Genomic DNA, 24,051 nt, shown 5'->3' with positions numbered 1-24,051 from the left:
CTTTTCCTGAACAGAATCTAGAACTAGACTTGCATAACAGTGACTCCTTTTACCCAAAGTCTCCATTACAAAGGTCTCTTTTGGAAAGGAATTAAGAATGTACCTCCCCTCCAAAGCTCTTCCATCAGTTGTTCAGTCATTTAGTTGTGTCTAACTCTTCATGACCCTATGGACCATCCAAAACATGGAATTTTCTTGTCAAAGATATTGGAGTGGTTTTCCATCTTCTTCTCCAGAGGATTAAAGCAGGGGTTAAGTGATTGGTCCAGGGTCACACAACTACTAAGTGTCTGAGGTCACATTTGAATTCAGGTTTTCCTTACCCCAGACCCAGTGCTCTATCCACTGAGCCATCTAGCTGCCCCAACATTTAGGGGAGTCCCTTACAAAATACCCCAGGCTTGACTTGAAACCCAGCTTACATAAACAGGGAAAAAAGGTTATTTTGGCTTGAAGGTAACCAAGTATATTTCAGGGTGAGGAAAATCTTTGATATAGTAATAATAATGGCTTTTGATTTGAATGATAAAGACAAAATTTTGATCAAAGCCTCCAGAGGACATTACAAAGTGTTGGTGTTAAGAATTCAAGTTTGGGGTTTTGGCAGGGGGGTGGGGGTGGGGAGTGGTATCCACATTTCTTTTAAGATCTTCAAACTTTTCCACCAAGTTTGGGATATCATAGTTCTGAACTAGAGACACCTCAAGCTCATTGCTGAGTATAAATTCAAAACACATCTGTTTAGCCATGGTGATGGCAACGCCTCAAAGGATCACTGCAGGGATCAGATGAGATCATGTATTTAAAGCATTAACATAAAAAATTATGTAATTTGTCAGTGGTTACCACTAAGATGAATCACTAAGTCAAGTCTTGAGAGTTATCATTAACTGGACACTCAAAGATATAGCAGAACTTGTGGTAGCACATAACAAGAAGTTGTGTTCATAAAGTTTTAAAATGTATTAAGTTTTTTTGCCATCATTGGAGATTAGTAGGTTTAGAAAATCACTAATATTGGTGTTAATAAAAATAGAAAGATCTTCTATTTCTATTGCATAGCATATTTCTTACTTGACTTGATCTTGACAATATCTTTTTGAGGGAGGGGACTTGTATCAATATGCTTATTTTACATATGAGACAACTGAGATTCAGAAAAAGTTTTAAAGATTCTCTGAGGATCACGGAATGGGTACTAATATAGATATTAATTCCCAGGTTTACTGATTACCTAACTCTGACTTGATTCAAAATTGTACTTGACATCGCTAAGGAGGGCTGGCCTTCAGCTGTCAAATACTCTTAAATTATCTGATTCTGCCTCACCTCTGGCAGCTGCTCATTCATGTAAAAGCAAAAGTGTCTATATCATGCTTGGGCAAAGAACAGAAGTAGCGTATGCTCACAAATTAGCATTTCACCTATAGCCCAGACTGTCTTAGATTCTCCATTGCCTCTCTGTCTCACCTCCACCCACCCAACCACTTCGGCTCGTTCCTGATTGAGGGTATACTCCAGTGGAGAAAAACTCATGTTTAAGAGTTCCACTGACATTTGTCAGAGTGCTAGGAATGGAATTCTATATTGTTATAGCAAGATTTTCTTTCTTTTCTAATTAAATTTTATTTTCAGATCTATATTCCTTCCCTCCCACCCCACCCACTTATCCTCAGCAAGATAACAAAACACCTTTTATAAACATGTGTAGTCAAGCAAAATAAATTCCCAACATACATATGTGTGTAGGTCTATATGTATACACATGTACAATCATGTGTATACACATGTATATACACATATATATGGGTCTTGGTCTGTATGCTGAGGCTGTACGCTGTATGCTGTCAGGAGGTGGGTAACATTTCATCTTGAATCTTCTGGAATTGTGATTGATCAGTCTGTTAATCAGAGTTCCTAAGTCTTTCAAAGTTATTTAACTTTCTACTATTGCTGAAGTTGTAACATTGTTGTCCTGGATCTGCTCACTTCACTCTCCATCAATTCATATTAGTCTTCCCATGTTTCTCTGAAACTATCTCCTTCATCATTTCTTACAGCACGGTAGTATCCCATCATATATCTATACCATAATTTGTTCAGCCCTTCTCTGTTTGATGTGCACCCCCTCAGTTTACAATTCTTTGCCACTACAAAGAGCCACTATGAATATTTTTGTACTTACGAGTCCTTTCCTTCTTTTTTTTTAATCTCTTTGGGGCATAGAACTAGTCAGAAGACCCAAGTTCAGTCTCTACCTTTCATACTAACCATTTAACTATTTGATTATTGCCTTCTCTGAACCTCAAATGGCTCTTAAAATTTATCAGGGTCTATGTTGGTTAAGGGGTCCCCACACCATGAGTCTCTGACCATGGATGACCTTGTACAGGTTCATAGAGGCTAGGAAATCTGCCCATAAGTAAGAACACCCCTTACTCTCAAAGACTTAACCATCTAGGAGATTGTTTACATGAGCAGCATAATTGTGGCAAGAAATAGAATGAATGATTAGGTCAATGTGATTTTCTAAACACCTAATTTGCTATAGAAAGACAACTTAAGTACTGAGGACAATAGAATTCAGTATCAGAATCAATAAACCTCTTAGAGTGCCAGGCACTCTACTAAGTCTAGGAGTACAAAGAAGGGCATGAGATGTCCTCCCCAAGGAGTGCACAATCTCATCATTTCAAGTCTTCAGTGGGAAAGCAAAGAGATGAAGTAAGCAATGAATAAGATCAGAAACACTTTCCTCCATGACAGTGTCTTTGTTCCTCCTGAACCTAGCACAGTATCTAGAACATAGTAGGTGCTTACTCAGTGTTTGCTGATGTTTAAAAATGCTATTGGTAAGAGACTTAGGGATGGTATACATACTATCTGGGGGATCCTGGATAAATTACTTAACCTCTTAGTGCCCTTGGCAGCACTTTAAAACTTGGTGGTAGAATAGTTGTTAATTTGCATTAGTAGTGGGAGTTTGCTCACCAGGAGTTTCCCACAGCAACAAAATTATAGTATTCATGAAGGTCCTAATCAAAAAGAAACAAACAAAAACATCCAAAGTGCGTTATCTACTAAGAAATATAATGTCTAAGTTGTTTAGTGGTAGTAACTATCCTTGCTCATTTATACTTACTAAATCAGGGGAACAATGCAGAAATAGGACACTTGACTTTCATTAAGGCATGTGATAAATTATCTCATGACATTATTGTGGAAAATATGGAGAAATGTGGATTAATAAGCACAGAAGAGCTTCACAGCTGATTCCCTAATAGACCATTATCAAGAGGAGAAAGGGGAAGGAGGAAAGAGATCAGGTAGGTTCTCATGCCATACAGTAGGGCTCTGTTTTTGACCTTGTTTTGATCAACATTTTTATCAATGATTTGGGTAGAGTTATAATGGAGTTCTACCCAATCTTTAGATTACATGAAACAATAGATAGTCAATAATTTTGGACATTACTGAGACAGACTGATTTAACGATGCAAGGAAAAGTTATGCAACAATTAGAACCATAAATGTCTTGATGGAATGTGTGGAATGTCTTGGTCCATTGGGATCTGCCCTCTGGAGGTCTTAGGAAGGTTATAGAGATGATTCTTACTCTAATATGAGTTAGACTAAATAATCTAGGATATCTCTTCCATTTCCAGAATCCTGTAATTCCAGGAGTCCATTGTCTTGACCACCTAAGGTCAAAGAAGGCTCCACATTTCTGAAATACAGCAGGTGGCAGCACCAGATCACAAAGTCTTTTTCTTTGCAAGGAACACAATGAAAAAAATTCCCCTCTTTGACTGTCAGGCAGGTAGCTGGTGTTTTCCACTGTTTGATTTGAATTCCTGGACAGTGTGTTTCTTCTGTTTCTTCCTATTATTTTGTGACCCACAGAGAAGCAACAGCACTGTTTGAAAGGTCAAACAGAGAATGCTGTAGAATGAAAGCAGGAAATGTTACTTCCCTCAGTAATAATGTAGCTCTTGGTCTGTTTTAGAATGTTATCTGTTTCAAAGGAAAAGTCATTATTATGTAAGAAGTGACAAGGATTTCAATGGATTTCTGCCAAATTGAGGTACTCCTTTGAGTTATTACATAGGTCTTAGAGCTAGAAGCAGTCACAGAGGCATTCTAGCCCAAATACCTCATTTTATAGTTGAGGAAACTGAGACTCAGAAAAATTAAATGACTTGGCCAAGGTTACATATATAGTAGATAACAGAGCCTGCGTTCAGACATAGTTCACATGACTCTTAAGTTCAATGACAAATGTCAGCATTCTTTCCTCTGTACCATCAGTGTGTGGTGTGGTGTGTGCATGTGTGCACGTGTGCATGTGTGTGTGTGTGTGTGTGTGTGTGTGTGTGTGTTTTGGGTTGACCCAATGGTTGTACCACAGAGAAAATTACAGTTGTTGCAACAGGATTTCAATTAATGTTGAAAAGCAGTTTATGTGACCAAGAATCTGATTTTTTTTAGCTGAACAGACAGCTACCCTTTGAAAAGGGTAGCTGTCTGTTCAGCTAAAAAGAGTTTTTAAATCACCTAAAAGGTGCAAATAGCTTCCTTCCTTATCTTTGTGAATCTTCTGCCCCCTTATTAATTACCATTATCTTAATACAACACTGATTGAGGAATAACATCATCCCACCCCCTCAACATTCCCCCCACACATTTTAGTCTGTTCTTAAGTCTCCAGAAAGTAAAATGGATTATTGTAATAGGTGTCTCTGAATGGCATCTTGGAGCAGCAGGAAGGGGTAGGGAGGAACTACTTAGAGAGTATGTTAGTTCTAAATGTTGGGAAGCCTTTCTTTAATGGGGATGGGGGGAGGATGGAAATGAGGATGGGGAAGGGGAGGAAGAAGAGGAGGAGGAATGGGAGGAGGATGGGAATAGGAATGGGGATAAGTATGGTAATGAAGATGGGGGTGGGGATGAGGAGGAGAATGAGAATGAGGATAGGAATGATGATGTGGATGAGGATGGGATGAGGATGAGAATGGTGATGGGGATAGGAAGGGCAATCACTATCAACTAGAGGGTTACAAGCAACAAAATGTAGTGGTAAGAACTCAGGATTTCGGATCATAGGATCCTAGATCTGGAGATCAAAAGGACATTCTAGGTAATCTAGTCCAATTCCCTCATTTTATGGTTGAGGAAACTGAGACCTAAAGAGATTTGACTTTTAATCAGCTCCGCTACCTCACTCTCTGTGTGACCTTCATCAAGTCACATCACTTCTCTGGGCCTCAGTTTCCTCACCTGTAAAATGAAGGGATTCAACTAGCTGATCTCTAAGGTCCCTTTGAGCTCTAGAGAATATGAAGCTGGGGAGTCAGGCTCAGAAGAAGCTGTTGTAACTGCCTCCTGTAAATTTTTTCTTTGTTAAGAGATACAACATGTTTGCTTGCTAACCTCTCTTGACTGTACCTGTAAATGCCCAATAATCTACCTCAGACCTAAAGGGAGAATCACAGAACTATAGAATCTCAGCATTAGAAGGCCTCAGCGTGAGAATTGTGAAGTAGGTCATGTGAGAAAACATAGCCCACTTCACAGTTTTGCCTCAGGGCAAGCCTGAATAGAAACCTGAAAACATTTGTCTCTGCAGTTGCTTCCTGTTTTTCTAGCCTCTCCCGAGGCTTCTGATGCCCCTCTCCTCTGAACAAACCACTGCTCACCTTCTTTCCATTTCCACTTAGACCAGGGTCTCTAGCTCCAGTCTGGAATTATGTTGATAATGATATATTCGGTGCCATGGTTGATAGAAAACTAGACTTGGAGTCAGAGAAACAATTCAAATCCTACCTTTGACACTTTCCAGATGAGTGACCCTGGGCATGTCACTTCATCTCCCTCCACCTTAATTTCCTTTTCTGGAAAATAGAGATAATAAAAACTACTAGGCAGGATTGTCATGAAGAGCAAATGAGATAATGTTAGATGCTTTGCAAACCTAAAAATGTTACATGAATGCTATTATGGTAATAATTGTTGTTTGTGACATTGCTTTTGTCACTTTCCCCAAGTATTCACATTTTTTATGTGTAATATAATTGTACATGTACAGCCTATATTAGATTGCGTGCCATGTTGGGGAGAGGGGGAAGGGAGGGGGAAAACTTGAACTCAAAATCTTGTAAAAGTGAATGTTAAAAACTAAACATTAATTACTTTCTAAAGAAGATAATTTTTTAAAAACCAGGTATTCACATTCTAACAATGCATTAAACTAATCAACCATAGCAGTAGACTATTTAACTACTGGGCTTTGCAATTTGATTTTATTCAATTAAACAAATATTTGCTGAACACCAGTTAAGTACAAAGAATGCATTGGGGCAGCTTTGGATACAAAGATTGATGGGGGAAGAAGGGAGAGAGACAGACAAACAGACAGAGACTGAGAGATTCAGACAGAGAGATAGAGAGATGTTGTGTTACCAGATTTTGCAGTCTAATAGGGTGAAGGATATACGAATCACTATAAACAAGAGAAGAAAGAATGTTTTAAAGAGGTCCAGCTAAAGCATTAAGTAAATTTTGAAGGAGAGTTTTCTTTCAAGGGAGAGTGAGAACAAAGTGGAAGGTCATCAAAGGCTTTATGGTGAAGGTGGTACTCGAGTTAGGTCTTGAAGGAAGAGAAGGGATAGCCACAGATGGAGACTGGGATAAAATGAAGAGTCTGTCCCAGTTTGGGTTATGGTATCAGCAAGGATATTAAAATAGGAACAGGGGGATGGAAAATAGAAGAACTTTCCGTTTTGCTAGAAAGCAGAATAAATGAAGGGCAATGAAATAAAGGTCAGCTGGATTGGCTCTAGATTGTGGAATGGATTGAATGCCTAATTCAGGAATTTAAGTTGAACTCAAAAAGCATTAGTGAACCATCGAAGCTTTTAGAATACAGTTATATGATTCTAGTGGCACATTTGGACTCAGTAAGTAGGCTTCATGTAGGTGCCTCAAATTCAGTATGTCCAAACTCAAACTTACTAGTCTTCTCCCTAAACCCACTGTTCATTCTAACTTGTCTATTTCTGTCATGGGCACTGTCATTCCTCCAGCCAACTGGGAAGGCAATTTCTAAGTCATTCTTGACTCTTTATTCCCACTCAACCATCATGTGCAATCACTTGTCAAGTCTTGCCAATGCTACCTCCTCCTCATCCCTCACATCTCTCTCCTTCTGTCTCCTCATACCACAGCCACCTTCAGTCTGGCCTCATCACCTTCACTTCCAATAACTTCCTAATTGCTTTGCCATCATCTGGTCTCTCCCCTTACCAGTCCACCCTCCAGAGAGCTGTCAAATTGACATTCCAAAAGCACAGATCTGACCATGTCACGTACCTGCTCCAGAACTGCCATTGTCTCCCTTTTGTCTCTAGGATAAACACAAGTGTTCTTTATTTTAAACCCTTCTCAAACAAGCTTCAGACTACTTTTTCAAGCTGCTATATATTATTCCCCCTCCATCTATGTTTTAGCCACACTGTACTACTACATACTACCATGCCTTCATTCCTTTACACAGACTGTCCCCTATGCCTAGAATGTTCTCTTTCCACATGTCTACTTCTTGGAACCCTGTGTCCCTTCACACTTCAGCTCAGGGGCCACATGAGAGGCCATTTCTGATTCCTGTGGTTATAAAACAATCCAATCTCACAAATTATTATGAAAAAACTTACCTGTAAGCATGGTGTATCCACTCACCACCCCATTGTCTCCTATAAAATATAAACTCCATGAAGTCATTAGTTGTCTCATTTTTGTATTTAAATCCTGAGCATTTAGCACACAGCAATGTATCCTACAATTTAGCTCCTCCGGGGCATGACTCTTTCACTACTATCTTCACATGCCAGACCTAACAGAGTCTCTGACACCTAGCAGGTGTTAAAGAAATGCTTGCTGACTTGAGTTACTGATGAAGAAAAGGAATCCAGACTCAGAACCAGTTGTTTTGACTTTAAGTCCAGTACTTTTTCTACTCTGCCGCACTGAATGACTGGTATGGTAGGAATCTCTGGCAAGTTAGAGATAGAGGGACAAGTAGCTTTTTAAACAGATCACACAACATATAGCCATCTACTTGGCTGTAGGGTCATCTCTTACTATTAATAAGTTAATAAACATTTATTAAGCACCTACTATTTGCTAAGCACTGGAGATATAGAAAAGATGGTCCCTGTCCTATAGGTATCATTCAATACTGGACTTAAATTCATGTCACCTCTGCCATTTATCACCTTGGACAAGTGATTTTGCTTCTCTGGGCATCAGTTCCTCATCTGTAAAATGAGGGGATTGGACTTGATCTTCTCTGGGGTTCTTTCAGCTCTAGATATATGGTCTTATGACTTCTCTGGGGTTCCATTTTCCCATCAGCAAAATGAGGAAACAGCATTTATCATTGTTATCATGCTTGTAAAACCCTTGAGGTCATTGCATTAAAAAAACTTTCACAAAGTACAAATCAAGGAGAATATTTGACTGGCTCTGTGATCTCAAAGAGAACTCTTAGCAAAGAGCTCTGGAGAGAAGTCTGAGAAAACTATTTTATCCATCATCACACTGTCAAGAATTCTGAGCTGGAGGTACCTTAATACAGTGAATAAAGAACTGGACTAGAGTCCCAAAGACTTGGATTCCAGTTGTACTTTTACCCTCATGTGACCTTGTACAAGTCTGGATAACCCCCATCTACACAATGAGAGGTTGGACAGATATTACCTGGTTGAAAAGTCATACGATTCCGTTTCTCTTTAACCCCGGTACTTTTCCCAAAACATCCTTTCAGATGAGTCCAAAATTTAATAGGAGTAGCCTACTATAGAAGAATACGCAATGTTTTCTTACTTTATTGAGAAGTCTCACCAGAAGGGCCAAAGGAGCAAGGGTACATTGGAGTCACCTGGTACCAGCTCCTGAGGGCCATTGTTACTTGGAAATGAGGGAATGCTGTAAATCAGGGCTTACTTTATTGCTCTGTTGTTTGCCCAGACTTAAGAAAATGATGGGAAAAATGTTAATAATACATTAAATTCAAAAGTATGCTTTGCATACACTTTTTCAATACAGCCAATGATGAACCATTTACCAACATACTTCTACCAAAGCTGATCTCTAAAATCTAAAATTTTCTTAATTTGGTCTGAATGACCATTAGTCTTTATTAGCACAGACTGTGAAAGCAAAATGAGGGAATCTTACAGACCTTCTCTGTAATGGCAGTTTATTCTGTAGATCAATAAAGAACTTGAAATCTCCTGGGTTCTCAATCTATGTGGTCTTTTCAGGGACAAATTGTTAATTGAACTCAGTTTCTAACATTAGTATAACCAGGCCACATTGCTGATTAGAGCTAAACAGTTTTTCTGTTCTTTTAAATCTAATCATTGTTTCAAACTAAACATTATATAATTGTAATGCCCAAGATTATACCTGGAGAAGAACTGATAAAAGTGAGCTCCACTCTCTTCTTTGTAAAGGTAGAGGATGTTAGTTGTGGAATATTGCCTATACCATCAGTCACAGTGAATGATTCAATGGACTGGTTGGACTTCGTTTTTCTTTCTTTAATCTTTGTTATCTAGCTAGGATGTCTTGCTGGGTTGAGGAGAGAAAGGATAGATTTAGAAGTCAAGGTGATATGGAATATAAAAATGAAAATATTAAGGTTTGCATTTTTTTTACATCTTTCAGGGATCCTTTTCACAATGTTGGTGTTTGGACCAGCCTGTGGATTCATCCTGGGCTCTTTCTGTACCAAAATTTATGTGGATGCTGTCTTCATCGACACAAGTAAGGAAAATGTCTTTCCTCTGAATTTTAAGTTGAAGTCAATTCTGTCTATCTACAGACACTTCTCCACATATGATAGTCTTTGATCTCAAATGTGATCATTTGTATATTTCAAATTTTGTATGTTTCACCTTGAACTTAAAACCCGTTTATGAAGTAAGAGGATTTGCCAAGTTCAGTCACATAGTCTCCGTCCTTTATGTCTGCTTCAAAATGTCTGTCTCTTCTTCTCATGCCTTTGTGGAGGCAGCAACTAGATGCAAATCAATGATCAGTTCTAGTTCAGTGATATAACTATGCAATATGTATTCGTAGATTTCCATGTTACTCAGCATTGAGAACTTAACCATCATGAGCTATAATAGCACATTTGTATTGCCTTCTTCAGCTCTTTGTGTGATTTAAAAGATAATATTTCAGATTTTTTGAAACCATTGCCTTTTTTCATTAGTGTCCTAGCATATACAGGAGAATTATTTGGAATCAAGGAGAAACCCTAGTGAAGGAGTTGAATTCTTTCACATTTTGATCTCAGGATCATTCTGACCAAAATGCTTTGTCCTGGTGGTCTCTACCAAAGGGTCAAGGTTGATGCCTAAGGTGATTTTCAGATTTGAAGTTCCCTTATTCTATGGTGAATAAATATTTCTTCTTCTTTCATCATTAGAATCTCTGAAAGCAAAATGAGAGACACTTTCACAGATGCTTTGTGCCGATGTCAATCTACCCTGCAGAAAAGATCAATGAAAAACTCGAGGGCTCCAGGGTTCTTGATTCGATCATCTTTTCAACAGTGCTAAATTGACCAATTCAACCAAAAAGAAGCAAATATGATTTTAAATCCAATCAAGTCAATCTCTGGTTCATTCCATTAATCCCACTGCCATATTTACTTAGAGTTAATGATGTTACAAATTTCCGAGTTGAAAAAAGTCATGTTCATCCTTATTTATTTATTTAACGTTCACATATCTGTTATGAGGTGATTGAACAAAGTTGTTTTCCACCAATGTCCAACATATTTAGCCCTATGTATAGCTAATCAGGAAGAAAAACAAATAATCAGAATTACAGCTAATTATTAATGATCATACAATCAGAGCTAGAAGGAACCTTATAGATCATCTACAGAGTCCAGCTCTTTCCATTTATAAACAAGGACCAAAGAAGTTAAAGCCATATATATAGTAAGTAACAGATAATTTGGATGTGAATCCAAATTCATATCCTCTGACCTCCAAGACTGCTTTCTACTGCTCCATAGGTTGTGTTAGTCCTCCATTTTCAAAGAGGACCATGACATTAGGGAAATGATGACATGACTTGCAGTTGACTTTGATTTGAGTGAAGGAGGGCTATGCAAGGTCACTAGCCTCACTTTTTTGTCCTGAGACATCTGGATCCAGTGATCAGATATTCATCAGAATGACTGGAGATGACCCAGGATGCAATGGGAGACCCCAGCCCTTTTAGGCTCAGGCCTTTTCAGGTACTCACTTAGAGTGAAGTAATACCCATTCAGTGAATAGGCCTCTTCAAGAAATGAGTCAAGGAATGTTCCATAGAACCTCATAGGGAAAGACTTTTTAAATATTTTAAATATCTAAAACCATTCACACAGCCTCAAAGGGAGGAATAGGATAAGACAAAATAAATAAATAAATAATCAAAGAGCAATGAGGAAATAAAGGACATTCAGAGAAGAGGTCCCAAATAAAGGAAGAAATCCTTTTTGCCTCTTTAAACACAAATAATGACTTCTCTGAATCAAAACCAGAAAGTGCCGATGAATCTTAGAATCTTGGAGCTGGAAGATACCTAAGAGGCCATCTGGTCCAATTTCTTCATCTTACAGATGAAGAAACTGAGACACAGAGAGTTTTTGCTCGTCTGTTTCTGTATTATTTTGTCCCTGGTCTAAAGCTACCCAGCTTAATCAGTGGTGGAGCTAGGACTGAAGTTCATATTTCCTAGATCCCCAGTCTTGGTTTCATTAAATTTACACTGCACCACCTTTCCAGTGTCTCTGCTTGAAGGAGTTCGAACAAACCATTGATTCCTGTGGCAATATGTTTGCTGCTGACTCCTAATTCTGAGATTTAAGTCTAGATCTGGGTTTTCAGCATGATGGGTGTGACTACAAAGGTTAGTTACCACTATCTGCCAGTAGAGGGTGAAAGAAAATAATGTATTCTCCAGTATATAGTTGTAGCATGCTTGGGGTTCCAGCAATTCATTTTCTTTGTGACTCACTGCAAATTTGTTTTCTGCCTCCCAGTAAATGTTGGCTATAGTTTTATGAGTTTTCTCAACTCCTATTCTGATGCCACCACACCCTTTGTTCTTAAGTCAAAGCTCTTTGTCAATCAACTGATATGTTTCCTATAAGATGAAAAATATAAGACTTATGGAACTGTAACTGTACCACGAAATGTACAGAGATTTATTTTATACATTTCCTTCAAATCAAGGCCTGCAGAGGGTGGGGTCAGATGAGGAAGATCTTGGGAATTAGGTGTTCCTGAATAGTAGTCTATAAATTTTAAGATAATTATGGATTTGTTTTTGTTATCACTCCTAGATGTATTAATACTAAATAATATAAATGGTATTGTTTTTGGAATAGACAATGATAAGGATGACCTCATCACCATGATTTTCATTCTCTTGAGCTAAAAGCTATCTCAGCCTAACATATCTTCTTGAATTTGATTAGGAGCATTTCCCCGACCTTACCTTGGTGACCTCTCCCCTCCATCATGTCCATACAGAATTGTTGTAATGTGTTCAACCTGGCCTGGCACATAAAGATGCATGAAATCAGCAGCTGGTACAAAATATGGTTGACTATTTGCTGAGTAAAAGAAGGTCACTGGGATCATCTCTCCCTTTCTTCCATTCCCAGGAGTGGCTACTGCTGTAGAATTTGCTTCTCTTGGATGAATTAATTTAGCAATCAGGATCTTGAACTTATCTTCCTTCTTCCTCCCCTTTTCTCCCTCTCCCCAAATAAGAAAATCTCAGTTTTCTAGTTAGCTTTGTAATCTACTTTTCAAAAAAATCTTATATCCCTAGCAAAAATATTGCCAAGCTCATTAGATAAATAGGTAAATGACCTGGCAGGAAAAAAATTTACCTGGAGAGTTTTCTGTATCATTCACACTCCAGTTCAATTTGATGACTAAATTCATCAATGAGAAAGCAAGAAAACAAATGTTCCCAATTCACCTGCCATCTGCCCTTCTCACATACACTCTCAGGTCTCCAGATTGGTTGTTTGGTTGATGGAGGTTCAATTGGATACGTTGCAGTTCCTAGTTTTATTTTGCTTTTTCAGGTCCAAAAAACTAAAGCCTCACAGGCCTAGTAGGTGAGTAAAAATATCATGCAAACCCATGAATAAAGCCAATTCAATTAAATTTAATGAGAATTTATTAAGTGGCCACTATGCTGGGAAGAGCTAATGACAAAAATGAACAATCCACTGAGTCCAGGAATTTATCTTCTATTAGTATGAACAGCATATGTACAGCTAGGTAAACAAAAATAATATCTAAGTATAGGACTGCTAACGAGCTGGGGTGGAGGATCAGAAGTTTCATGAAGAACTGAGCCTCATTGGGAGGCAGAGGTGAGAATAAGAAGGAAATAGCTCAATGGAATATCATTTACAGGAAACAGCTAATAAACAATTTGGGCTATGCTCTACATAGAATGTGTGAGGTAAAGTGAAAACAGCCTCAGACTTGAAAGATAGGCTACAACTAGCTTGTGAAGGGATTTTTTATTTTATATTATATTACTGTTAATTATCATATTTTATATTATTATATTTCTACATTATATTTATATTTTTGTTACATACTTTTTATATATTATGATAAGAAGTTTTTATTTTATTTTCATTGTTTTTAGTTGTGCCTTACTCTTCGTGATCCCATTTGGGATTTTCTTGGCAAAGATACTAGAAGGTTTTGCCATTTCCTTCTCCAGCTCATTTTACAAATGAGGAAACTGAGGCAACCAGGGTTGAGTGACTTGCCCAGGGTCACACAGCTAGTAAATATCTGAGGCTGGTTTCAAACTCAGGTCCTCCTGACTCCAGGCTCTGCATTATATCCACCTGTGCTACTTTATCCTACAGACAATAAGGAGCCTCTGAAGTTTCTTGAGCCAGAGAGAGACATGATCAGATCTATGCTAAGAATATCATTTTCACAACTTTGTGACAGGTGCATAGGAGTGTCGCAAGACTGGAAACAGAGAAAACAATGAAGCTCTTAATTAGTTTCAGCAAGTACTAGGGTGTTGTCCACATGAGTACAAAACTATGAATTGCTGGAACCCTATTCTATCTATAAAGGTGGAATAAAAAAGATTTGGCAACTCATTACATATGGGTGGTGATTCTAAGTGAGGAATCAAGGATGGCTCCTTGGTGACTGAAAGGTTGGGTATTCCCTCAAGAGAAATAATGGAATTATGAAGGAGTATAGGTTTTGGGGGAAAGATAATGAGACCTGTTCTGGACATGCTGAGTGAAAAGATAATGGGACAGCCACATAGAGATACCCAATAGGCAACAGGGCTCAGGACAGACATGAGGACTGGTTATCCAATTGTGGGAGTCTCATGCATATTTGCCAAAAAGAAATCAAAAGATTTAGCTCACCTAGAGAACCTAATTAGTGGAGAGAAAGCATCAGAGAGAAAGCATTCCAAATCTGGAATAGCTAAGAAAAGAAAACTTCCACCTTGATAGAGCCAAAGAAGGAAATAATAGATACAGTGCTAAAATGAGGAGGGACATAAGCAACAAACATTTTTGAGAATAGTGGTATAGGAGGGGGCTCAGAGATCATCTAGCTAAGCTTTTCTTTTGTATAGATGAGCAGACTGTGGCCAACAGGGGTGATGTGATTTGTCCAAGGTTCTACAAAGTGTCCTAAAAAGTCTTGGTGCCATTTTAAGCTATTAATATTTTCAAATACATTAAAGCTCTGCTAAGATTTTCTGGGTCATCTTGTACAGATAGTTAGTGGATGGCTATATTGGTCCATGAAGTCAGCAATCATGTGTCATCTAAACCTTGTTGCTTCACTTGCTACCCAGAGCAGCAAATATCTTATACACAGTGGGTGTTTAATAAATGTGTATTGAATTGAATTAAAATCAGGACTTGAACCTAGGTCTTCCAATTTTCACTGCCCTTCTCCTACACAAAAGACCTCTCCCATAAACCCTCTGAATCACAAGTGTTCCATGGAGTGGGGAAGGGAAAGAGAATAAAGACTTAGATGGCCCTTTCATGATTTCTCAGTTTCTCTTGATGGCATGTCCATCCTTCTAGTCACCAAGGTTCACATTCTCAGAGGCATCTTCACTTGTACTCATCACCCAAACAGAATCAATTGCCAAATCTTTTTTTCCCTTCCTCCATGTCTCTCAAATCTTTATCCTTCTCTCTACTCATGTGACCATCCTTCTGGATTTTGCTAAGCCTAGTAAACATTTCTGTGTAGGTAGCTAGAGGCTGGGCACTATTCGCATTTACAAATACACAATATTACAAATATTGTGTATACTCACAATAATCCTGTGAAGCAGGTGCTATTATTATCCATATTTTAGAGTTGAGGAAACCAATAAACAGGTTAAGGATACAGTGCTAAAATGGGGAGGGACATAAGCAACAAACATTTTTGAGAATAGTAGTATAGAAGGGGGCTCAGAGATCATCTAGCTAAGCTTTATATTAGCCAGGATTATATTGCTAATAATACCTGAGATTGAATTTGAGCGCAGGCATTCCTGATTCCAGGCTCAGTGTTCTATCCCCTGCTCTCCTTAGAGTTGTGCTGAACTCTGCCAAATATTGATGCTGTCTTCAGCGGTCTAAACTTCTCCTTAGAAACCATTTGGATTTCTCAGTACTTGTAAGGACAGAAGGATAGGTAGGTAGCCAGAAAGGGCCTGCCAGGTGGGGGACTGTTATTTTAGACTCTTTTAATATTTTTAAGTATTTACCATGAGCTGGCAACTCACAAAGAATCAATCAATAAACATTTAAGTACCTGCTATGTGCCAGGCACTATGCTAAGGACTGGGGATACAAAAAGAGACAAAGGACAGTTTCTGTCCTCAGTGAGCTTAAATCTAAAGGGAGAGACAACATGCAAACTAATATGTACAAAGCAAGCTATATACAGAATAAATACAGGAGGTAATTAAAAGGGGATGAGGAAGGCTTCTTGTTGAAGATGGGATTTTAATTGGGACTTAAAGGAAGCCAAAGAGGTCAGCAATTGGAGCAGATGAAGAGGAACATACACAACATGGAAGACCGCCAGAGAAAACAGAAGGAGTGAAGAGAAGGGATGTTCGTTTGTGGAGTAGACAAGAGGCCAGTGTCACTGGATCAAAGAGTATATTTCAGGGAATAAGGTGGAAAGGTAGAAGAGGGTTAGGTTATGGAAGGGCTTTGAATGTCAAACAGAGCATTCCGTCTTTGATCTTAGAGGCAACAGAAAGCAATAGAATTTGTTGAATAAGGGACAAAATGATCTGATCTGTTCATTAGGAAAATCACTTTAAAGGATGGAGAATGGATTGGAGTGGGAAGAGACTTGATAGCAGGCATCACTGATGACTTTGGACAGAGCACTTTCAATGGAATGATAAGGTTGGACACCAAATTGCAAAGGGTTAAGATGACAGCAAAGGGAGAAAAAGTGGAGATACCTATTGTAGTCTTTTTTGAGGAGCTAAGCTACAAAGGGCAGAAAACATATAGGATAATAGTCAGTGGAAACGGAAAGATCAAGTGAAGGTTGCTTTTTTTCAGGATAGGGGAGACATGGGCATGCTTGTAGGCAGTAGGAAATGAATCAAAAGACAGGAAGAGATTGAAAATAAGTGAAAGTATAGGGATGATGGAAGGGGCAATCTGTTGGCAGAGACAATAGGATGGAATCACTTGAACACATAGAGGGTTAGACTTGGTAAGAAGTTAAGACCACTTCATCATGTGAGATGAGAAGGAGGGGAGAAGAGGGAGTTCACAGCAAATGGATTTCATTTTTTCTGTGAAATATGAGGTAAGGTTCTCATCTGAGAGTATGGAGGAGGGAGAGTTTGAGGAGAGAGAGGTGGAAAGATTTGAAAGAGCTGCTGTAGAAAGTAGGATAGTGAGTCGATACAGGAGGTATAGTAAGAATATATGGGGAAATAATAGGAAGATATAGGAGCATTCCAAATGATCTTTTCTGAGTGAGACATAGATTCTGAAGTATTGTTCCCCAGTAGTGACAATGGGCTCTCTCAGGTGGCTCCAGATAGAATACTAGACCTGAAGTCAGAAAGACCTGCGTTCAAATCTGACTTCACATTAGTTTGAGATATTTGACAAGTCACTTATCCTCTGTCTGCCTTAGTTTCCTCATCTATAAGATGGGGAGCATAATCACATTTATCTCCCAGAGTTGTTGTCAGGATAAAATGAGGTAATTCTTTTTAAAGTGTTTTGCACCTGATAGTGCTACATAAATGCTAATTATTGTTATCCATCCCAGGGCACACAAAAGGTGAGACAATCTCATTTTCAGAAGTAAGGATCAAACCTACAAGTTTGGCCTCCTTAACAACATATCTTCTAAGCAGCTAATTAGAAACAGCATCTTTTAGCAGCTTGTAAACAACACTGACCCAACACAATCCTCTGCCAATTAAATATAAATCCATAACATTTTAAGGCAGTCATTTTGGCTGAGGTCTCATCATGAAATGTGGTTGTCATATTTTGCCACATATCACTTTAAGCAAGACTAGAGTCAACTCCTAATAAGGGTGTTTTTTTTAACAATTGGCTCTTCAAGAAAACAAATGCATAAATTGCTTTTAAGCCTAATTTGCATTGTTAACATTTTTATCCCTTCCTTTCTTAAGTCTAGAAAATCAACAAAATAAAAAAAATCAAACCCTGATTTGTAGCATTTCCCAGTTTCCATGGTGTAGAGAGTCACACTGAAAATTTTGAGCCTGGTCTAGCTGATGCCAGCAAACTACGGGTTTTAACGCTCAGGAAGCCCATACCTGGCAACCGCTCAGTAGGAGAAGCAATGAACGTACTATTATTTCCATTTTTCAGATGAGGATCCTGAGGCACAGAAGTGTCAAATGACTTGTTTAAGGTTATGTATCTAACTTGTATATGCGGGAGCTCAGATCTGAAAGTCTCCTGACTTTCAAGTTCAAGGCTGTTTCTGTTATCCCCCTTTGCCTCTCTTATCTCTTGGTGGTTCTATATTTTGAAGTAAATGAAATAGGTCATTGGTTTGTAAGTATGAGGCTCATGTCTTTTCTATCACAAACTTAATGAGAAAAGACTACTGTGCTTTTTAATTCGAGTAGTTTATTATAGAATTTTAGAACAATGGGGTTAGTAGGGAATTGAAGAGATTTCCTATATTTTTATAGTATTGTATACTTCACAAAGCAGGGCATCCATAAGCAAAATGCTTACGTGCCTCCAGGCACTATGATAAGTATTAGGAATACAAATAGAGGCAAAAAGTAGACACTGTTCTCAAGGAGACAACACACAAGCAACTATGTTACATATGAAACCTGTACCTATGACTACGTATAAACAAGATACAGACAGGATAAATTGGAGATAATCCACACTGGTACTATCATTAAGAGGTATTAGGAAAGACTTCTTCAGATTTTGTCTGACTTAAAGAAATCGAGGAAATTCAGGAGATGGAGTTAAAGAGGGGAGAATTCCAAGAAGAATTCCATGGAGGACAGCCAGAGAAAATGCATGTTCAGCTGGAGAGTGTCGTGTGACAAAACAGCAAGAGGCCAGTGTCACTGGATCTCAGACTACTTGGAGAGGAGGAAGAAGGTCTAGGAAGACTAGGAGGGAGGCAGGTTGATTTTATGTTTTATCCTGGAGGCAATAGGAAGCCAGTGGACTTCCTTGAATAGGGGATGACATGGTCAAACTGGTATTTTAGGAAAAGCAATCTGATAGTTGAGTGGAAAACAGATTGGAGTGGGGATAGACTTGAAGCAGGGAGACCAACCAGAAGACTATTGCAATAGTCCTAGAGTGAGATAATGAGAACCTGAACCAGGATGGTGGCAATATTAGAGAAAAGAAGAACCCATATAAGAAAGATATTATGAAGGTAGAATTGGTAGGATTTAGCAACTGATTGGCTATGGGAAGTAAGAGACAGTAAAGATTTGAAGATAACACTTAAGTGTTGAGACTTGATGACTAGGAAGATAGAAACAGATAAGTTAACAAGAGAAGAGAGCTTAGGGGTAAAAATGATGAGTTCAGTTTTGCACATGCCAAATTGAAAATGTCTGCAAGACATCCAGTTCAAGATGTCCAATAAGCAGTTGGAAATGTGAGTCTAGAGGTTAGGAGAAAGGTTAGGACTGGATAAGTAGATCTGAGAATCATCAGCATAAAGGTGATAATTGAATTCATGGAAGCTGATAAGATTACAAAGAAAAATAATGTAGAGGGAGATGAGAAGAAAGGCCAGGAAAAAACCTCAGAGGATACTCATGGTTAATTGTTGTAACCTGGATGAAGATCCAGTAAAGGACATGGAGAAGGAGTGGTCCAACAGGTAGGAGAAGCAGGAGAGAATGGTGTCACAGAAACCTGGAAAGAAGAGAGTATCAAGGAGATCAGGGTGATCAACAAAGTGAAAGGACTTCAAGGCAATAAAAGTGTCATCATCACCATCATCACCATCACCATCATCACCATCATCACCATCACCATCATCATCATCACCATCATCCCCATCACCATCATCATCACCATCACCATCACCATCACTGTCATTAATTATTTCACTCAAACTGATGATCCACAGGAGAGAAGTGACTTGTCTGCAGTCATATAGCTAGTAAATGACAGTCAGGATTCATACCCAGGTTTTCTGACTCCATATCAAAATTTCATTCCACCAGACAACTAGGTAAGAATGCCACGAAGATTCTCCAGATTCTCCCAGTACCCAGTTTCAATGTTTCATAGCTCATCACTTCATCAAAAGACTTATCTTGGGGGAGAGACCATAGAAGCTACCTGGAGAAAGATTCCATCTACCTATGGTCATTTCCGAATGATGAAAATCCAACTCAATAACTGTGAGGCACCTTATAGCTTCTCTGCTCCCAAAAGAAATCAATTCCTATATCATTTGGTTTCTTCTTTGCATTTTCTCTTACTTTCACAGTGTACTAAGCAATGAATGTAGAAGGGGGGAAAACTTTGACTTCCCCAAAATAGTCTATTTTGACTATTATCTCCTTGGACCTCTAAAACCTCTATCTCCTCATGCCTTTAAACACTTTCCCCAGTTTTTTCAGAAGATAAGGTGCCTATTTTGGTTCATTTAGTTCTGTCTGGAGTCTCACAAATTATAAACAAATGTGATGCTATACTGTTCTACACACACACTAAATTCAACCAGAAATGAGCTGACAAATTCACAGAAACATTTTCCTTACATCCGTGGGATATTTTCTCACACACAGAGAGCAGACATTGTTATGTTTCTAACGAAAACACGACTTCTAATGTGTTACTAATTTGGGTCCCCCAAAATAACTGCCCGGGTTTCTCTTTTCTCATTCACATCTGCCAGCTCTCAGATTTCCCATTTACAGAGTATACACACAACAGAGGAAAATACAGCCACGACTTTTACCTCTTTGTGTTTTCATTTATCGCCTTGCAGCAGGTGAAGAAACAGAGTAAATGACTGGGGAAAACATCCCTGCTCAGCTTCCTGAGGCAATTTTGCTTCTTTTTGCTCCTTTTTGGTTTACATGTATGTGGGGGTTTTTTCTACCACCTTAGAGTTGGTTTCAGTTTAGTGATGCTTCTATCATGAGTTTGTATTCCCTAAATGGTGCCCTTTATCAGTCAGAATACAGAAATTCACATTAGCACCAATGACACCGGATAACATTTGATTTGGTCCCTGTGTGAAGGCAGTCATAATTTCTACTGCATTTATATCTGTAATTTCCAAAGGCTGCCTACCAGCTGCCAGCATCTTCTTGGAAGTCAGTTTTGTCATTTCACAGGCTGGGGACTGAGAATCACAATTGTTCATCCAGTATAAACAGAGTCAGAAAGAGCCTTGTCTCTTCTATAGCCAACTTGATTAATACATTGGGTCATGGACCTTTAGGGCTCTTAGATCCAAGGTGACATGAAACTGTTTCATGGGCATCTTTTCTCTGTTCTACTCCATCAAAAAGCATAGTTATTTATTTGCAAGTCATGGTACACTTGAAAGTTGTAGAAATACCCACAAATTCAGTTTATTGTACATAGCTTATTATATTGTTTTCACTGATGGCCTAAGGTGTAACCATTCATTTATTCAAAGACAACAAACATTTAGTGAATGTCTACTATATACAAGACACTTCAGAAAAACCAAACTCTATCCTGAATATATTTGAGTTGGTTTTCAAAGGATTATTATATTAGATGGTCTAAAATTGTGCATCCTAGAATGCCAACCAAGTTTTAAAGTAACTTGTCAAATGTCAACTTGAAAATAGGGGCCTTATTGAGTGAGTGTGTGTGTGTGTGTGTGTGTGTGTGTGTGTGTACACACTATATATATATCTATATGTATCTATATATAGGTATATATGTGTGTGTGCACACGTGTGCATATGTGTGCATACATGTGTACAGTTATATGTGCATGTTTATACATACATGCATGTATATGTGCACATGCATACATATATATAATTCTAGTATATATAATTGTAAATATAAATATATGTTAAAAAATTTTAAGGCAACAAGTAATGATATAGCCTAGGAACTCACAATTTAGATACTTTGGGGAATGAATGAGGACCATCAACTTTGTTTGTTTTCTTTATATCTGTGTTACATGTTCACTAACCAGTCAATTCTCAATTGTTCTACAAATGTTACCTGGATCTTTGCTGTTCCTCTCCCCCCTCCTCCCCTCAAAGAGAGCAGTGAGAAGAAAAAATTCTCAGTCATAGACCATAGGAAAAACTGATGTTTCCACATTGATGTGGAACTGATGAGTTTCCCAAGATACAGTCCATTTCTGAAGTCATCTCACTGTGGAATTCCATACAGGTTGTGGACAGAAAAATTCAAACATTCCACACTAATGCAGTGTTTGTCTCTAAAGACCTGGATGTCCATCCTATAGATGCAGCAGCTAAGACGTGATCTTGTCATTGCAGGTGTCCTGGAGATCACCCCAGATGACCCCCGCTGGATCGGTGCCTGGTGGGTAGGCTTCCTGCTCTGCGGTGCTTTACTCTTCTTCTCCTCTGTCTTGATGTTTGGGTTTCCACAGTCCCTGTCCCCACACCCAGATCCCACAGTGGAGAGCGAGCAAGCCATGCTCCCTGAAAGAGACTACGAAAGGCCCAAGCCCAGTAACGGGGTCCTGAGATACCCTCTTGAGGCGGACAACAGCACTTCCTGTTTTCAGCAGCTAAGAGGTAACGAATTCCCTAGCTCCTCATGATCCTCTCTCACCTTCTGAAGGTGAATAGTTAAATTCACCACCATGGTCTGATGTGAGCATACAAAGTATTCTTGTTCCTGTTGTGATTTCCTTCTCTGGGAAGCTCAGCAAAATTGATACTTGTTGAATCAGATGTTTGTTGAATCCAGGGTACTGTACCGGGCACAATATAAGAAGTTCTTTAGAGCGCCCCAAGATTTGGTACATCTAGCTATAGAAGGATCCTTCATTTTGCAGGATGGACCTCAGCATTCCTGAAAAGCAATTTCTAAAGTGAATTTATATAAATTGAATTGTTTTTTCCTGTTGACTTGCGTTTAAAAGTTGGAGCTATGTTCCTCTGGCCAAGGCATTTGGCCTCAGACATAAAAACATCATATTTAAGGGGGTAACAATTTTTTAAAAACACTTAAATGAAAAAATGATAATGTTTCTGGTAAAATGTTAGTAATCAAAGTGTATTTGTAAATATTTGATGAAAGGAACTCAGGGTTATTTTAGTATTTGATTCAACAGCTGAAAAGAGCTTGGGAAAAAATGAGAAGCTAATAGACTAGAAGATATTGAACTCAAGAGTTCCTTGATCTCTGTCAAACCCTGTCCTTGATATCATAGATGCAGCGATCTCTAGTTTCTCAGGTACTGCTCCCTGGCAATTTATAGCAATGGCTCAGTTTTACAAATGAAGCATCCAGGAAAGCAGGTTCAAAGTAAAAACAGCATTTCAAAATGAAAAAAATAATGAAATAAATTAGGGCCCATGTTACTAGAGAATTCACACAAAGGAATCTTTTAAAAAATCTATAAAGTTAATCTGCAGATGTGGTAAATCCAATCTATTCTTGATCTTAAAATTCTGTAATAGTAAATGTTGTATGTGTCTGGAGTATACTTACATATTTAGAAACTAATGAAACTGCCCAGGAAGAACCAATTTAATTAATTTTGACATTCAAATGTTTTCCATTACAGGTCTATACTAGACAAGTTCAAAGTAGATCTTAAGAATTAATGGTATTTTTGTCGTTCAGTTGTTCAGCTGTGTCTGACTCTTCATGACCAACTGTCCATGGGATTTTCTTAGCAAGGATAATAGAGTGATTTACTATTTCCTTCTCCAGTGTTTTTTTTTAAAAATACAGGCAGGTGACTTGGCCAGGGTCACACAACTAGAAGTGTCTGGGGTCACATTTGAACTCTGGTTTTTCTGACTCTAGGCTCAGTGCTTTTATCTACTACTGCACCCTAAGAGTATGAATTTATATAACAAAAGGGATACCATTTGAGTTAGTCTAACAGTGTGTATGCCTTGGGTTGAAGTTTGCAACATGCTTTGCATATATTAACTCATTTGTTCCTCACAGCACCCCTGTGAGGCAGGTGTTGTTATTATCTCCATATTACAAATAACGAAACTGAGGCACAGAGAACTAAGTGACTTGCCCAGAGTCACTCAGCCAGTAAGTATCTGAAACAGGATTCAAAAATCAGGTCTTGCTGACTTTAAGTCCACTGGTCTTCTTCAAAAATGAAGGATAAACAACCACCTTATTCACTGTCCACCTAGCTGCCTCCCCACGTCCACCCCTGAACTTTCTGAGGGTTGGGAGAACGTCTTTCTCTGCATCTCCAGCACTTGCACAATGTCTGA

General features: G+C 38.5%; 1 protein-coding gene across 2 annotated transcripts in view; it reads left to right on the top strand.

The window, feature by feature from the left end:
- SLCO3A1 (solute carrier organic anion transporter family member 3A1) overlaps positions 1 to 24,051 on the top strand; it is a 366,118-nt gene that overhangs the window by 263,121 nt on the left and 78,946 nt on the right. For both annotated transcript variants that reach the window (XM_072617496.1, XM_072617487.1), the window contains exons 3-4: positions 9,727 to 9,825; positions 22,111 to 22,374. In XM_072617496.1, coding sequence (XP_072473597.1) covers positions 9,727 to 9,825; positions 22,111 to 22,374 — 363 coding nt within the window. The remainder of the gene's footprint in view (positions 1 to 9,726; positions 9,826 to 22,110; positions 22,375 to 24,051) is intronic.

This window comes from Notamacropus eugenii, chromosome 1 (assembly GCF_028372415.1).
Source record: "Notamacropus eugenii isolate mMacEug1 chromosome 1, mMacEug1.pri_v2, whole genome shotgun sequence".
Lineage (NCBI taxonomy): Eukaryota > Metazoa > Chordata > Mammalia > Diprotodontia > Macropodidae > Notamacropus > Notamacropus eugenii.
The sequence above is the reverse complement of the archived record's forward strand: the minus strand, read 5'-3'. Positions and strand labels throughout refer to the sequence as shown.